Raw genomic sequence first — 16987 nt, forward strand, 5'->3', positions numbered from 1 at the left:
CTCCAATGCAAAATGTAAAAAAAAAATCAGAATGCCAATCTTTAAATGGCAACCATGGGAGGAGAGAAGCTCCAAATGGAGCACTGTTTGTAGCAGTAGGTCCATCTTAAACTTGATGTACAACACCAACAATAGTAGCAATAGTTTTAAAATCTCCAAGTTTCTCCACCATCTTCAAAAGCCTTTGTGGCTTCTCTCAAGCTCCTCACAATCCCCCTAACCTCCTCTCATCACAACCCCCATAAACCTCTCACCCTCACAAGATTTTGCAACATGAAGAGGGTCCATGGATAAGCTCTAATACCATTTGCGAAAATGGAGGTAGACATGAAAGGAGGGAGAGAGATATCTCTTTATGTTTCGAAGAGCCTATCCAAAACACTTCAAAACCAATCTTGTTGTTACCTCCTAATGAACATGATGGTTTAGAATCTTTAGCCAACCCTTGAATGAATCCACCTTTATATTTAATTTTGGTAGCGGTCTCATATTTACATCATCCATTAAGTGTCCTCATGCAAGTCACACTATTTACATCATCCATTAGGTGTCCTCTTGTAAGTCACACCATAAACTTTATAAAGAAATTATGTTAATGTAGGATCTCGAGTTTGGTTCAAACGCTATACTAAGGCCTCCCTAAGGATTCATTATCAATTGACATGTTGAAGGTCATGTACATTCAAGCTAGAATGCAACCTCTCGCGTTGTATAATGTTCTTGTACAAGTGGGATTATCAGCCAATGCTCGCAAGAGCCTTGTAGGATCCTTTTGTCATGGGTGATGTGTAAGTTCTACCAGGTTTGCTCTTGACCATGGTTAGGCAGTCAAAAGTTTTAAGTCGCACGGAGGGACTATACACGACTCTTGTTCCCTGCCGAGCACTGACTCTTCTGTTTCTGTCGCGTACGCTCTAAGCTTCGCCTTCTGCCTGGGTATGGCGTCTTCCCCTGCTTCCCTCTCGCCCCTCGATAACCTCTCATCGCCATCTCCCTTTCCCGGTTACCTCTACCTCTCCACCAAAAGGTGCAGACTCGGTTCCTTTGTCTCCTACAATGGCTTGCACTCCCGCTCCCTCTTTCACCCAGCCTCGCGTCGCGCCGGCTCCACGGTGCGCCCTTTTTCCCCCCCGTTTTTGGCGGATTTCCCATGTGCATTCATTGCGTCGTTTCGCCTCTGACTCGCACATTTGTGTGATTCGTTCTGGGGGCATTTTTATGCATGGGCGATATGTTTGTTAAGTCTGCATATCCATGCCTCTGTCTACAGCACGGAGAATCTTTTGATACAAGCTAGGGAGCTTAAACGATTGAGAGCTTGTTATGAACTATTAACACAAGAAAGAGCAAGGTTGCTCTCGATAGGTAGTCGAACGGCAACTAGTGACGAATCGCGTAACATCACGACAATGGTGGAGACTAGAAGGCCTGGTGACTTAATTCACGCATATCAGTCTTCCGTATCGTTATATGTATCTCCTGTTCGATTTCTTTGTTAAGGAGAAAAATTAAAAACTTAATTGACATGGTGTAAATGATCTCTCTGTACGTTGAAACCTTCGTTTCGGGAACGTGGACAGGATTAACAAATCACGCCATGTCTTTCATAGTGAAGGTGGTAAAAGAATCGGACTGTATCTGAAGACATGTAAATATACAAATAACAATTTATCAAGGGCAGTTAGATGCACATCGTAGCTATGTGGGGTTGCATCGTCTAAACTTTGTTGCTAACTAGCTACAATATATGTCTTTGGGTCTGAACAGCAACTATTTCGCAAACCAATTCAAAGCAATCATCAAACTGATCTCAATGCTCGTGCTGACGCCACAGCTGTAAAATTTCCAAAGTAAGTAAACGTCTTTGAGCCTGCTTTTCTTTTTTCAAAACTTAAGGAAAACAGAGATGCATGCTTATTGAGGCCCTATCAGATCTAAAATGCGGTTCAAAGGGCTGACAGGTGCAGAGGCACTAGTCAAACCAAAGAAGAGAAGTATGTCTTAAAGTTTGTCGTACAATAGAGTTTGTCATGCGATATTCTGTACAAATAATACAATAGAGTTTGTCATGCGATGTTCTGTTCAAATATTACGTACATAATAATCATCTTTCAAAGTAGCTGTCTGTTGCAAGTGGATACTTTGTTCCGTTTATATCTATGAATGTTAGTTTTAAATGTCACATTTAGGTGATTTGTAAACGGTTTAACACTGTTCAACCTATTTCTTTATAGTTTTCATGTCATTCTATACATAGAACAGGCAGCAGTCCAATCTCCGTGTGAAACTTTTCATGGCTCACTAGAAATGCCTTTTTCCCCCAACTAAGGTTGGTTCACCGATATGCAGTGATGCGTAGAAGTGCTTGTTTGGGAGGGATTAAAATGAATCACTCATATCACAGGCAGTCTAGAGATGTGGATTACTTTATGATTAGCCTTTCGTTTGAACCTAGCCTTTTAATGGCTTATCGTGCCCTTCACCTCTAGAGTGCCTACATAACCGACCTACGTGTAGTTGTGTATAAGTTGGGAGCATATCTTTATTCTATGGTTGACAATCACTGTTGGGGGCTGATGATGTTGTTGGGGATGTCATAGTGGTGCCTTGTTATGTGTGATGGAGTTTATGGTTTTTATTTTGTGGGCAACTGTCATGAGGTTAAACCTGCACAATTTTTTTTTGTTTTTAGAGGATGAATTTGGGCATCTTCCTGATTTATCAAGATATATGCCTTTTGCTGTATTAGGGGATATGCTAATTCCACTTTGTAAAAGTTTGTCCGATTGCGGCTTGTTGATATTGCTATGATTCTTTCTATTTGTAGTGATGCGTTGCCGTATATCAGCTGTCTTTTCTAAGTTTGATACTTAGAAATTCTTGTTTGGGAGCGATTAAAAGGAAATATTTGTCTGGACTCTTGTCTGTAGCTCCAGAGCGTTGCTTTGCCTGCCAAACTTTGGAATGATCGGGGCCGTTATCAGCCTGCACTCAGGCCCGCATACCCTCTCTGGCTGCGACCTGTGGGGGAAGGCTGTCTTATTGTTAGAAGGCTGGTACCAGCTGGCGATCCTGTTGGAGTTCATCTCCCATCTCCTTGAATGAGGGCCTTGGTTGTGGGTCTGCCCGCCCATGTGAGGGAGAGTGAGGGCCTTGTTTGTGGGTTTGCCCGCCCTCTAGAGGCGTGGTGGCCTATGTCTTCCTGGACGTGTATGGACCTGTTCGCTTACGTGGAGGGGCCGGCATGCACCACGGAGGGGCCGCCATCTGCCGCGTAGGGCACGGGGGTCTGCAGGGCCCGTTCGCCGGCTGTGTGGGGGGTGCCTTCAGCCCGCCTAGGGGCTGCTGCCAGGCTGCACATATGCGCCTGGTTGGCGCCTCATTTGGCAGGCCCCCAGGCCTCACATCAGCCCACAACAGCCGACCCTGCTGGTTGGTCTGTTGCAGACCAGGTCGGGCCACCTACTCCCCCTCTAGTCGGTTCACTTAGGGAAGGGGTGACCCTATAAATAGGGCCCCCTCCTTCCCTTGTTTCTCATCTCACAGAGCATAGTTGTGCATCCACCAGTGGAGGGTTTTTCTCCAGCTGTTGAGGAGGTTTTCCCCGAGATCCTGTGTAGTCCTTGTTCTCTGGTTTTCTCTTGTGAGCGCTTGCTGTTTTCTTTCCGTCGTCGGTCTGCATCGCTGCATCGTGGCAGGAGAAGTCTGTGGTGTAGAGGGGGCTGGTTGATAGATCGCGACGGCAAAGAAGGGGGCGGGTGGGCTGATGGAAGAGTTGAAGAGAGAGACGGGTGGGCTGAGAGAGAGAGAGAGAGAGAGAGAGAGAGAGAGAGAGAGATGTTTAGATGTTTTAACGTCCGCAAGACAGAGATAGAGAGATAGAGAGAGAGAGAGAGAGAGAGAGAGAGAGAGAGAGAGAGAGAGAGATTTTATTAGAGTCTTCGGAAGACCGATGGGTTTATGAGACTGAAAGAAAACCTGATACAAATCATAGTAAGGGTGGAGCTATTGAAACGAGCATCATCACCCGTGTTGAATCCTAAGTCTGATCATACATAATCAAATACATTTGGATGTAACAATGAAAAGAAAAGGATTGGAGTGGAGCGGAATCCTCCGTATGTCATGTCCCCGTGGTTGGTGCATAGCCGGTGATGGGACGCTGGTGCTCGTCAAGGGGTGCCGTGCGTCTCGGTCTCCTGGACGAGGCTTGACGCAAGACCAGAGCCATTGCGGGAGGCCTTGCGGGCCTACGGGACAATATGCAAAGTACACCAAAAGATAAAACTCATACAAGCCTCAATGGCTGGGGCAAGGGGTGCGCTGAGACCCTTGCTGAGTACTATGCTGAAAAAGAGCTCAGACCCTTGCTGAGTACTATGCTGAAAAAGAGCTCAATAGCTCGAGCAAAATCAAGTACAAAACATATGCCATTTGAAATAGGCTGAGAGAAGGGACTTAGCAACAACTGAAACCCGGCACTGTGGTGACTCATCTGTGAGCAGTGAAAGTGTCTTGGATTTGCGTTTGTCGGGTTGTCTCACGTTGTGGTGGCAGAGGGGGGCATGAAGCCGCTCCCGTCATAGTAGAGGCAGTGGTATCGTCCCCTGATCTCATAGTAGGCCGGGCACAGAGAAAATGCTCCTCTGTCTCAATCACTCCTAGTGTGCATAGCATGCAGATCTGCTACTCTATGGGTATACGTGCTGCTCTCCCTGTCTCAATCCTCAGTTGATGGGAGGAAACCCGACTGCTCTCCCTGTCTCAATCCTCAGCCGACGGGATGAAACCCTCTCCAATGGCAATCCTCAATGCATGTGAGACTCCTCGGTCCTCGAGATACTAGGGTCTGAGGATGAATCCCTCCTTTGATACTCTTAGGAAGTGGTCGCGGTAGAACTGGGTCTTGGTAGGGAGCTCCTGATCTCCCCTCAAGTCCGAGATGTGTGGAGCTGGAGGAGATCTAACCGTATGATACGGTTAATCTCATCTCATGGAATCGACTCAAAGGGTGCATCCATGTTGTAATGAAAGGGAGGAAGGCTATCCATTTGAATCTGTGCCTGGCAAACCATGTGGATATACGTGCATACAATGTGTCTGCTCCACTCTTTGCTAGTTGTCTGGATGACTCTAGGGCTAGCCTCGGTAGTCTCCATCGAGGTAAGACCCATACTCGATGAATAAATGTCATTGTTTGGAAGATGGCATCAACTTGCAATGGTGTCATGGCAAACTCTGCCTATACAATCTCATGTTGAACCTATGGCTTACTACGAATCATCCTAGACCCCATAGTCACTTGTAGCCGCTAAAATCTCCTCCACTTTGCCATCAATAGATCACATCCCTAGAAGGGTGCTGTATACATGGCAGTCGGTCACACTAGCGTATCGAAAAGCTAGTGCTTCGTCGGTGGATCCCAGAAGTGTGCCTGGAAGCATTGTCTCTTTAGCTGGGCCAGAGCACTCTGTCCTCGTGTGTTGTGCCTAGGTTGCATGGGTCATAGTGAAAGGGTTCATTGTGAAGACTGCTCCCAAATATGTGTAGGACTGCACTATCTCCACTGGCTCATCACGATAATTGAAGCTGAGTCGACGAAGCACTGCGTGTGAGGTGTCGAAGACCATAACCTTGGTCTTCCCAAGGTTGATTGTCAGGTCTCTCTCTGTGCTCAACATCTCTAGGGCCTCTGGATGTCTTTGCAGTCCCTTCGCTGAAGATGAGATAAGGACTATGTCATCGGTGTATAGCAATATTTGTATCATGAGATCGGCCAGTAATGATCCCTCGCCTCCTAGGTGGTCTATGAAGGAAGTAATCTCATCGATGTAAAGCCCGAAAAGAGTTGGTGAGAGAGAGCAACGCTGCTTCACCCCGATCGTACTCTCGACCCAATCCGATAGACCACGGGACGCAAACGTTGCTTGTGACTGACACATGTAGGCTTATCACCCCGTAGATCAGCGTCTCTAGAATCTGAGAGAGAGACCAAGGATAGGCAATAGCAACTGTATATTTTAGAGGTACAACACAACCAAGGGGCTGGTAGAGAGCTAGTGAACACTCCAAGGGGAACCCTCCAGAAAGAGAGACTCGAGAAGGTTGGGAGCCATTTATAGGCCCCTAGCCAGTCAGGTTGGCCAGCATTGGCTTGCCATGGACCAACTAGCCAGAGTGGGCTGGCTTGACCCTAGTTGGGTTGGGTTGACGTGACCATGCAGGTCGGTTGACCCACCTTGATTGGGGCCCAATTTGGGCATCCAACTCAGCCCTACCTAAGCCTACTGATCTAGCCTAGCCAGCCCTACTTTATCCTATCTTCTTCCGGTGGGAGCACCCACAATAATAGTCATCTCTCACTATGAGATGCCTAGCTCTACTAGAGGGAAGTATCATTGTAGGCTAAAGCCAAGTAGAATAAACCTTGTCACTGAGGAAAATACCAAATCAGTAAAGATAAATGCAGAACTTGATGAGTTTTCTATACAAAAAGCAACCAAGCTCTTCATGGAATACATGGATATCTTTCATGGGATTACATAGATATGACTGGGATACCAGCCGGATTGTGCTAGCACAAGATTGTCTTAACGCCAGATGCAAAGCTGACTTGGCAACCGAGGTATAGAATGAACCCCAATTATGTTGAGCTGGTCATATACATAATTTGTTGGAGTTTAGTAGTCAACTCCCCCACCTGTGAGCCCCCCACATGAGGAGGACATGGGGGAGTTGTATCAGCAGCATACAATTGGATTTGAGTGAAGCCATGTGGGCTGAGAAAGAGGAATCCACGGGGGCTGAACAAAGAAAGAGATTATAAGGTGGCTGCCTTGTGGGCAATATTGTAGGCTGCTGCATGGGCAGCAATTAAGGGCTTCTAGGGGGTTGCACAAGGTACAATGAAGAGGGCATCAGAAAAGGAAGGCAACAAGGGCTTCTAGAGCCCAGTTACAGGCATGCAACAGGTTGGCAGACTTCAACAGTAGTTGGGGCAGTTATTCCAAAGGGACTGGTGGGCAGATTGCAGTTACAGGCCCACTAGGGCTAAGCAGGGACCACTGCTTTGTGTTGGGATATCTCAAGGTGTATGCCTCAGGCACACCTTGGTTTCTATGTGTGTGTGCTAGAGGCACAGTTAGGTGCCCATAAGCACAGTTAGGTGGTGATAGAAGCCACATAGGATGATTGAGAGAATCTAGGAGCAGATTCAGGAGATGATTGTGGAGCTCAGAGGTCATCAGTGATGTCAGTGGTCATGTAAGAGGTGCCTACTTAAGGACCTCACCTTTCTTTATTCCATAAGCAAGAATTCTGAGTTTGTGTTCACTCCATGCTTTCTTTTCAGTTTACCAACATGGTATCAGAGCCCTTTGATCCCCCTTGAGCCCATTTGTGCCACATCATCTTCTTCTTCTTCATCTTCACCATTTCTTCCCAAATCTTGCTAAAGCTTGTTCTCCTCCGTTTCTCCTCAATTCTCCAAGCCCTTCCTGCTGGAGATACCTCTCAAAGGGGCAAACCTTCACCTTCAGGGAATTGAAGTATCATCATCTCTGCTGGTCGCCATTTCGCGTAGATCGTCGAATCTCTGTTCTACGTTTTCTCTGTGCCTGCTCCACCTTTCTCTAATTCCTTTCAGGGGAAGTTTCTTCATACCTTGGGCTATCTTGTGTTGAAATCTGAGCAGCAATGGCTGCATATTCAAGGAGAAAACAAAGAAAAACCAGTCGACTTTGAAGAAGCTAGCTATGGCGACGTGACGCGGATTTGCGCCTCTTCTCCTCAGTGGATCTTCTCTGGTATATGAGCTTTCTTTTGCTTCAGAAAGCCCCTTTTTCTTTGCTCTGGAGAGTGAGATACAAGCCCCCCAAGTTCAGGCCTCTGTTTTGGACAGTTTTGACAAGGTTGTGAGTTTGATGCTACATTTTTTTTTGCCGAAAAAACAGTGCTGATTATATTACTTCGAAAACAAGATACATGAGGTCAGTTTTGCAGCTGACGGGGCTGCGTTCACAAATCGGACGCAGCCCTAAAAGAAAGAGAAAGCTCTCTCTCATGGAGGGATCAGGCGAGTGTGAATGAACAGCCAGAGAGGTGGTGAATAGTGCCACTGAAGGCCCTGAGAAGTATGCTCGAAGAAGAGGCCCTGCGTATCCCAATCACGGAGGAAACGTCTCCGCTTCTCTCGGCCAGCCCGGGAATCTCCTTGTATCTGGTCCCATTGGCCTCTGAGTGTGTATAATCTCACTCTAGATGTCGGTCATGACCTGGGCAGTCGAAAGAGAGGTGCCACCGAGGATCTGCGCGCAGCGCGAGGTCCATATATGATATGTGCCATCCAGCGATGCTGCTAATAATCTCCTAGACTGGCTGCCTCTCCAAGTGTAATCAATCAAACAAATAGGATGATTTGAACTCAAAGGGACCGGGCTGGCCTCCGCATCCAATTGTCCCACATGATATGTGACCTCTCCCCCAGCTGAAGGCCCAAGGCATCTCTGACCTGACCGTTCCAGATGAGCGGCTGGCGGTCGATCTCCTCCTGACAGCTAGGAGGGGACTGGATGAGACTGAGACGGAGTCGCCTCCAAACCATGAGAAGGCTACGAATGAGCGAGGAGCGGGGGTGAGTGAGCGGTGCAGAGGTGAAGATCCACCGGAGGGACGGTAGCCACTCTCCACCTCGGCGCGGGACGCAAGAACCGATCCCCTGTTGAAGTAACATCTTCCACGTTTGCCCCCCCGGGGTCAAACCGCGGATAACTAACTTGCCCAGCAGGGCCTGACTCTGAAGCTCAGGATCAATGACCCCCAAGCCACCCTCAGCCTGCGGAAGAATGACTGTCTGCCAGGCTACCCTGGCTCTGGTATCTCTGAGACCATCCCCCCAGACCACAGGAAATTTCGGACCAACCTCCTGAGCTGTGCCACGCTGGATCTCGAGAAGCACCAACAGGAGGCCACATACCAGGCCGTGGCCAGGAGAACCTGGTTGACTACAAGAGCACGACATGCAAGAGAGAGCTTAGCAGTGCTCCAGAAAGCCAGCTTTCGTCGAATGGAATCTAGCACCGGGAGAAACTGCTGAGCTGGCGTGATGTCCAGGCCGACTTGAAAGCCGAGATATCTGGCTGTCTGTCCCCGCGGGATCCATCTGAAACCCAAAAATCTCCCCCACTGTGAGCATGCCCCAGGGTCTGTGAGAAAACCAAGTGATTTGTTCCAGTTGATTTTCGCACCGGCCGCCGAGTAGAAAACCTCTAAGGCCCGCCTCACCCTCTCCAGCATCATCTCATCATCCTGAACGTACAGCGCTGTGTCATCTGCATACTCCGAGTCCAGGAGCTCCGTATCCTCTTTGATGGGAAGGCGAACACCCTGGATCCCGATCGACCTCGCCCGAAGGTAGTATGTCATCGCCTCGGCGAAGAAGAGAAACAGGTAAGGAGCGAGGGGGAACCCTGACGCACTGACCTCTCCAAACGAAATCGCTCTCCCATCCTGCCGCCGATGATGACCCTGCTGGAAGCTGTCCTGTATAACGCTGAGATACCCTGAATCCATCCTATTGGGAATCCTAGTCTCTCCAAAGTACCCTCCAGGAAGGACCAGTCCACTCGATCGTAGGCCTTCTCAAAGTCGAGAAGTAGGATGGCTAAGTGCGATCCACTGTGCTGAGCCCACTCCGTCGCCTTTGAGAAGGTAAAGACATTATCCAGGATACTGCGATCCTGGACAAAGCCTGTCTGAGTGTCATGAATGAGGTCTGGAAGTAGAGGCCGAACTCTGGCGCTGATCATCTTGGCAAGGATTTTGTAGGTAGTGGTAAGGAGAGTGATCGGGCGCCACTGACGGATCTCCTGTCGGTCTCCTCCCTTCGGGATGAGGCAAATGAATCCCGAAGAGAGGCTCTCTGGCATAAGTCTGCTGCTGAAAATCCTCTGTAGGGCTGCTAGGAGGGGCTGATGGATCTGATCCCAGAAAGAGGTGAAGAAAGCGCGAGAGAGCCCATCCTCGCCAGGGCATTTCTGCCCATCGATGGCCATCAAGGCCTCCTGCATCTCAACAGTAGTGAACGGTGCCATCAACGTCGCCTGCATACTGGGCTGAACAAGGGGTGGAATATGCCTCCACACCTCCTCGCGGGAACGTCTAGTATGAGGGGCAAGCTGCTCCTGCTGGAAAAGAGTCCTGTAGAAGTCGGTAGCCAACCCCAAGACCTCTTCCGGATTAGTAACGATGTGCCCCTCCGCTGTCCTAAGACTCCGGAGCTGATCACCTGCTGCCCTTTGGCCATGCGTTCCGAAGAACTCTCCACTCATCCGGTCGCCCTTCCGAGCCCAGTAGGAGAGGGAGGTGTGATAAGAAAACTCTGAGCGGCGCTGGAGAGTCTCCTCAAGAAGGGCTCTAGCGCGAAGGGCTTGGATCCGAAGCTCCTCCGAACCCGGAGTTGCCTGCTGGAGTCGCTCAATGGAGGCGAGGTCCCTACGAAGAGCTCTCTCTCTGCCCCACCACTCCTAACGAACCTGAAGGGCTGCGAGCTGGCAAATCTGGCTGGACTCCTGCAAAGCCTGCGCCACTGACTCTACCAGATCCACGCACTCGCCCCAATCTCTGTCCCAAAGGCTACCGATACTACTGCGTACCTCCTCCCTAGAGAAAATGGAATCGGGAATCCTGCACGAACGGGGAGGAAGGGACTGAGCTGCCGAGTGATAAGAGCACAGGCGCGTGGTCGGAGAGTGTCGTCCCTGGCACTATACCCACCTGACCACCTCTGTGATTGACATAAAATCTGTCCAGTCTCTCCAGGAGTCTGCCTCCTTCCCTGCGGAAGCCCCACGAGAAGTGCAAGCTCCCGTGCCATCGGCGAAAGGACGGGTCTCTCCAGCTGTCCCTACCTCTTGTCGCGAAGATAAAGGAGTCCCAAGCGGACTGCTCTGCCTGAGCTATACCTGTAAACTCTGGTCCTCTGCCCTGCTGGTCCTCTAAAGTCTCCAGATTGTTGAAGTCATCTCCAACAATCCATGAATCCATGTTTGGGAGAATCTCTGTGAGAGTCCTCCAGAAAGTGGCTCTGCATCGGAGGTCTGTGGGTGCATAGATGTTGAGGATTCCTATTTTGGAGCCCTCCAACTCTAGGCCAACCCAGAGTGCACGGCCTGGGATCAACGTACCATGACCAAAAACTCCCTGGGCAAACGACTCGCAAACGGAAGTACAGACACCGCCACTCCTTCCCTGTGCACCGATCGAAGGCTCCCAATAAGTGTGAGAGCGTCCAGGGAGGATCTTCCCGCAGCTACGGGAATGGGCCACTGAAAGCTTATGCTCCTGGAGCAGGAGTATATCCAAGCGACCAATCACTGCTGGCTGAAGTTCCTGTCTCAAGATGAGCTTCCTAGGACCATGGGTGCCATAAGAATGAAACCCGTTTACGTTCCAGGAGACAAGGTGTAAGCTCATGATGAGGACTGGTAGGCTGCGAACAACTGTCTGCTCGCGGCTGATGTCGATGAAGAAGCTGGCATTTCAGAATGAAGGCGCTGACACTTTTGAGAGGGTTTGGAGAGGGAGGCGGGGTCGTCCTGCCCGTTCTTCAAAACTTTTAGCAAAGGCGTGAGGCCTTTAGTGCCATGGACAAACGCTTTCTCGAGCCAACTCGAGATCTCTGAGGTAGTCATCCCGTAGAAGGCTCGAAGTTTCTGAGGAGTCCAGGCTCTGACATCCTGGGGAAGGGGCCACGACAGAGGGGGTCTGAGGATCACAATCAATCTGAAGCGCTTGGCGGCGCAACGCCACTGCAGGCGCACGTCACCCTCGGACCACTGAGTCTCGAGAAGCTGTCCACCCGACGGGCCTATCCAGGAGCAAATCTGAGCGTGCGTCTGCTCTCTGAGAGCCTCCCAGACCGAGTCGTCTGTCCAAGTCTCGGTGCCGTTGCTGAGAAAGGTGAAAGCAAAGCTAGGGCCATCCCTCGGGGCCAAGGCTGCGATCTTCCCATCCGCCCCTTTACGGAGCAGGAAGATACTGATGTCGAGGCAAGCAGGGAAGGTCCCAAGGTCGGCCACATCCAAGTAATCCCAGGGACCAGATTTGTAGAAGTCGCGAGGAAGCTCTCTCTCCTGAAGCTGAGGCCCGCCAGAGTCTGCAACTGAGAGGGTCTGGCTAGCAGACAGGGAAGACTGCTCCAGGGGTGGTGTAGACTCAGGGTGCCCTGTCTGGGGTGGGGAAGGGGAAGGAGGCTGAGGGGTAGGCAACTCAGACTCCACGGAAGCGACTAGCGGGGGGGGGGGCGGAGGAGGGGGAGTGGGGGCTGCCCGCGGTTGAGGAGCCATCGGTGCAGCTGACACTGCTGGAGAGCTGAGAGGGGTGGGGGAGGGGGGATGGGGCTGAAACTGGGACTGGGGCTGAGTAGGAAGAGGAGGGAGCTGAAGAGGAAGAGGCGGGGGCTGATGCTGCGGGTCGGGAAGAGGGGGCTGCGGTTGGGGAAGGGGCTGGGGCTGAGTGGAAGGGGGCTGGGGAGCGGAAGAGAGGGGGACCTGAGGCTGCGGAGGGCGGGCTACAGTCGAAGAAGAAGCTCTCCCAGGACCCTGGGGCGGTTGCCTATCAGGTCTCTGAGGCGCTGCTGTAGGTTGGGTAACCTCTGCCTCCTTGCCTTTGTAAAAAAACTTCTTATTCTTTCCTCTTTTCCTTCTGACCTCGGTCCAGCCGCTAGCCACCTCTGGACCGGACTCCGGCTGCCTCTGCTCCTCCTGACGTGGCTGCCCGGAGGGGGGGCAGGGGGGGCCGGGAGGAGTTGGAGAATCGTGGACAAGCAGCAGCCAGGTGCCCAAAGCCGTGACACCTCAGGCATTGGCCTGGCTGTCCTGTGACTACCATGCTCTGAGTAATGCTGCCAGCATCTGTCACGATCTCAATCACTGCAGGGAGGGTCGCAGGGTCTGCCACAGCCACACGGACTTGGGGAGCTCCTGCCGCAGTAACCGCGTCGACGAAAGTGTCATGCATCACCCAGCCAAAGTGGGAACCCAGGTCCTTGACTATGGGCCGCAACTCAGCAGCAAGGCTTGGAAAAACTAGCGTCACTGGGGGAAAAACTAGCGTCACTGGGTGGCGAGGTATGCGGAAATGAGCATCAAAGTCCGCTGCGCTGAATCCATGGTACCAAGGGACTATCATGATGATCTTTCCGTCCACAGATGTGGGGGAACCAGCAATCAGGTTGCTCGCAGCTTTCGCAGTGGAGAGTTTAAGCCAGAAGATGCCCCTTCCCATAAGGGCCACCTCCTCGATGTGGCTGTCCTCTAGCATGAGAGTGGACTGGAGCCAGTCCCTGATGGTTGATCTGGAGGGAGAGTGTCCAATGACTCTGCCATAGACGGAAGTAAGGGCAAAGTCATTGGCAACCTGTTGTACCCGAGACGATTGTTGCTCTGTCAGGATCACACGGTAGGCATCTGGAGAGGGAGGGTCCGGTTGGACCTCCGGTTCCGGGCAGGGAGCCGCCATACCGCCAAGACAAACTGCGAGACCTCCGATGAAGAAGAGGCTGCCACCAAAAAGGGGTGAGAGAGACGAGGGATGGAGCCTAGGTGTGACGGAAGAGGATGAGGCGAGACGAATTGAGGCGGGCGGGGGAAGCGGAGGCGAAGGCGGGGACGGAGGCGGAAGGCGGAAGGGGACGGAGGGCGGAAGTCGAAGGCGGGGTCGAAGGCGAGGGGTGAGGGCGGAGGGGCGGAGGGGGGTGACGGGCGAGGGCGGAGGGCGGGGGGGTGAAGGGCGGGGGGCGGGGCGGAAGGGCGGGGGGGGTCGAGGGGCGGAAGGGCGAGGGGGGCGAGGGGAGGCGGGGGCGTGGCGGGGCGGGGCGGGGCGAGGGGCGGGCGGAGGGGCGAGGCGAGGGGCGGGTGGAGGGGCTAGGCGAGGGGCGGGCAGAGGGGCGAGGCGAGGGGCGAGGTGAGAGGTGAGGCGAGGGGCGAGGAGCGGAGGGGTGAGGGGTGAGGGCGCGGAGGCGGGATGAGGCGAGGGGTGGGGGGGTACGGCGAGGGCGAGGGGGGTATGGCGAGGGTGAGGGGGGGCGAGGGCGAGGGAGGGGGCGGAGGAGGGTAGGGAGGTAGAGGCTGCGGGAGGGAGGGAGGGGGGCTCGTAGGAGCGGGGAAAAAAAAACCCTCTGTCTACATGGGGATAGACGTGTGTGAAAGGCTATCTTGAGTTTGATGCTACATTGGATGCTACTTTAGCATTTCTAATGTTTTAAAGTGTTAAATAGCATCAGTACAACTGTGGCTACAGCTTTGCTTTGAGTTGTTACACCTGGATTTGCTTGGAAAACTTTCATTTAGCCACCTCTGTGAAGCATGTAAGTGAAAGCATCATTGATTGAAATTTGGTCACAAGTCTTTGCTACATTAAATGCTTATACTTTGAAGCTTTTCAGTTGTTTTTCTAGCCTTGTAAGAGAGAAGACACTGCCCAATTCCTGGGTTAGACCCTCTCATTGCTACCATATTGAATATAGATAAGTTCAATGGTAAGGGCTTCCACACATGGCAGATGAAGGTTAAATTTGCATTGATGAGGGAAAACCTCTGGGGGCTTGTCAAACCGGCTTTAACTTCTTCTTCAACAGCCTCCAATGCTGGAGAATCCTCAGCTCCGACACACCCGGCAAGAGATCCTGCTAGAGAGGAGAAAGCATATGGCATCATTGCTCTTGCTTTAGGAGATGACTATATTCATCACATCTCTGACTTAGAGTCTCCTTCAGAAGCTTGGCAGAAGCTTGACATTATTTTTGGTGCTAGCTCTCACATCTCATCACTTAAGATTGTTTCTTTGAATTGAGGATGGTTAGTGGCACTCCTTTGGCTGCCCATGTCAATTACATGCGGAGTCTCATGACTCAATTTACTTCTATCAACTCTCCTATCACTACAGATGATGCTATGGCAGTATTGCTCAAGAGTATGCCTGAAGATTATGATCATGTTGTTACCACTTTGAAAAACCTTCCTAATCCTAATCTTGAAGGTGTTATCTCTGCTCTTCAAGAAGAAGAAAGGCACATGGAACTCCGGAGAGGCAATGACACAGCCTATGCCATAAAAATCCAGAAGGGCAAGTTTTCACCTTGCAATCATTGTGGGAAGACTAATCACCTCTCAAAAGACTGCTTCAAGATCAATCCATGGAAACACTGTGGCAAAAACAATCATCATGAAAAGTTTTGTAGAGCCAAAAAGGAAGCAACTTCAAAGTCAGAAAATGCCAATCTACTTTCAGTTGATGTGCCTCCACAAGATGAGGCATCCTTTGAAGATTATGCTTTTTGAATCATCTCCATGTATGCTCTAGATCTCTCTTTTTGTTGAGTCAAGGTACTCAGCCTGGATAGTTCTCCAAAATGAATGAAATAAACTATTGTGTTTTGTAAACACCTCTGGTCACCATATGATGTAAGCCATGTGTATGTGTTTTTGCTCCATGGTACCTCCTGCAGACATTGTGTGCATGTACATGCAGGGGAGATAACCATTGGAAGGTCTTTTGTATCGCTTTTGTTTACCTTACACCCATGGGAACCCTTGCTAGCTTGAGGTCCTAGCCATTGATAGATCCATGACCACCATGAGATGGCATGTGACACCTTGTGCTAGCTGTATCCTTGACATAGCTTGAGGCATTTCCTTGAGGGGGGGTTTTGTTGGGATATCTCAAGGTGTATGCCTCAGGCACACCTTGGTTTCTATGTGTGTGTGCTAGAGGCACAGTTAGGTGCCCATAAGCACAGTTAGGTGGTGATAGAAGCCACATAGGATGATTGAGAGAATCTAGGAGCAGATTGAGGAGATGATCGTGGAGCTCAGAGGTCATCAGTGATGTCAATGATCATGTAAGAGGTGCCTACTTAAGGACCTCACCTTTCTTCATTCCATAAGCAAGAATTCTGAGTTTGTGTTCACTCCATGCTTTCTTTTCAGTTTACCAACACTTTGTAATAAGGTAAGGATAATATGGGAATCACCTTCTCAACTTGCCAATAAAAAGTTGCACACTAGGTGCTTGAGTTGACCCATGCAACCTCTAAGAAAACACCAGCACGAGGCTATATACCAAGTTGTCACCAGGAGGACTTGATTGGCCACGGTGGCCCGGTTTGCTAAAGAGAGTTCGGCCGAGTCCAGTACATGCCATGTGCTATGCTGTTGAGATATCAATGCCCATCTTGGAATCCAAGGGAAAGTGCAGCCCCCCAATTCTGATTCTCTTGGACCGCCTTAGTCGCCTCAAGAAAGCCAACTGAATTGGTGCATTTGATCCTGGCCCTTGAGGCTCTAGGGCTCCCTTGACCCCCTCCACGCTCTCCACGGTGCCCTCCACAAAGAACATCATGTCACTTGCGAACTCCGAGTCAAGAAGCTCATCATCCCAACGAATCCGAAGCTGCGTCGCCTGCTGCTTGGTAACACAAGAAATAGCCAGAGCTTTTGCTCTACAGAACAAAGGCCTCCCTCATGTGACCATCTATGAGCATTTGGCTGTATACCTTGCATACATAGGCGACACCCCATCCTCTATAGGGTTAGGATGGGACTAATGTATTGCCTCCAAAAAGGCAAAGATGTTGTCCGGCATACTACATTTCTGAACAAAATGTGAATGTGCATGGATGATGTCGGTGTGGTGAGGCCGCAACCGCAAAATCAAGACCTTGGCTAAGATCTCGTAAGCGGTGTCCAACTTGGGGATGTTAGACCTCCCCCTCCTCCCCTTGGCCATCCTCTTCGTGATCAAACACATCTAGCTTCGACTCAAAGACCGAGGAAGGAATCCGTGTCAAAAACCTTATGAAAAGCAAATTGAAGGGAGGTGCTCCCTTTGGCGTGGGTATGCTTCAGAAGCACCTAAAGGAGGGTGTCAATCTATCCTCCCTAGGGCACTTTTTAAGTGGGAGGCCATCGAGGGCCTCCCTGAGCTTCTC

At 50.8% G+C, this 16987-nt stretch overlaps 1 protein-coding gene across 1 annotated transcript in view; it reads left to right on the forward strand.

Moving 5' to 3' along the window:
• Positions 1-855: 855 nt before the first annotated feature.
• The window catches only part of LOC147879863 (branched-chain-amino-acid aminotransferase 5, chloroplastic-like), a 59895-nt gene continuing 43763 nt past the window's right edge, over positions 856-16987 (forward strand). The window contains exons 1-2 of the mRNA XM_087371452.1: positions 856-1112; positions 1768-1850. Of these exons, the coding sequence (XP_087227578.1) occupies positions 939-1112; positions 1768-1850 (257 nt within the window). The 5' untranslated portion in view covers positions 856-938. The remainder of the gene's footprint in view (positions 1113-1767; positions 1851-16987) is intronic.

This window comes from Dipteris shenzhenensis, chromosome 33 (assembly GCF_047967505.1).
Source record: "Dipteris shenzhenensis isolate YYH24624 ecotype China chromosome 33, Dip_SZ_1.0, whole genome shotgun sequence".
Taxonomy (NCBI): domain Eukaryota; kingdom Viridiplantae; phylum Streptophyta; class Polypodiopsida; order Gleicheniales; family Dipteridaceae; genus Dipteris; species Dipteris shenzhenensis.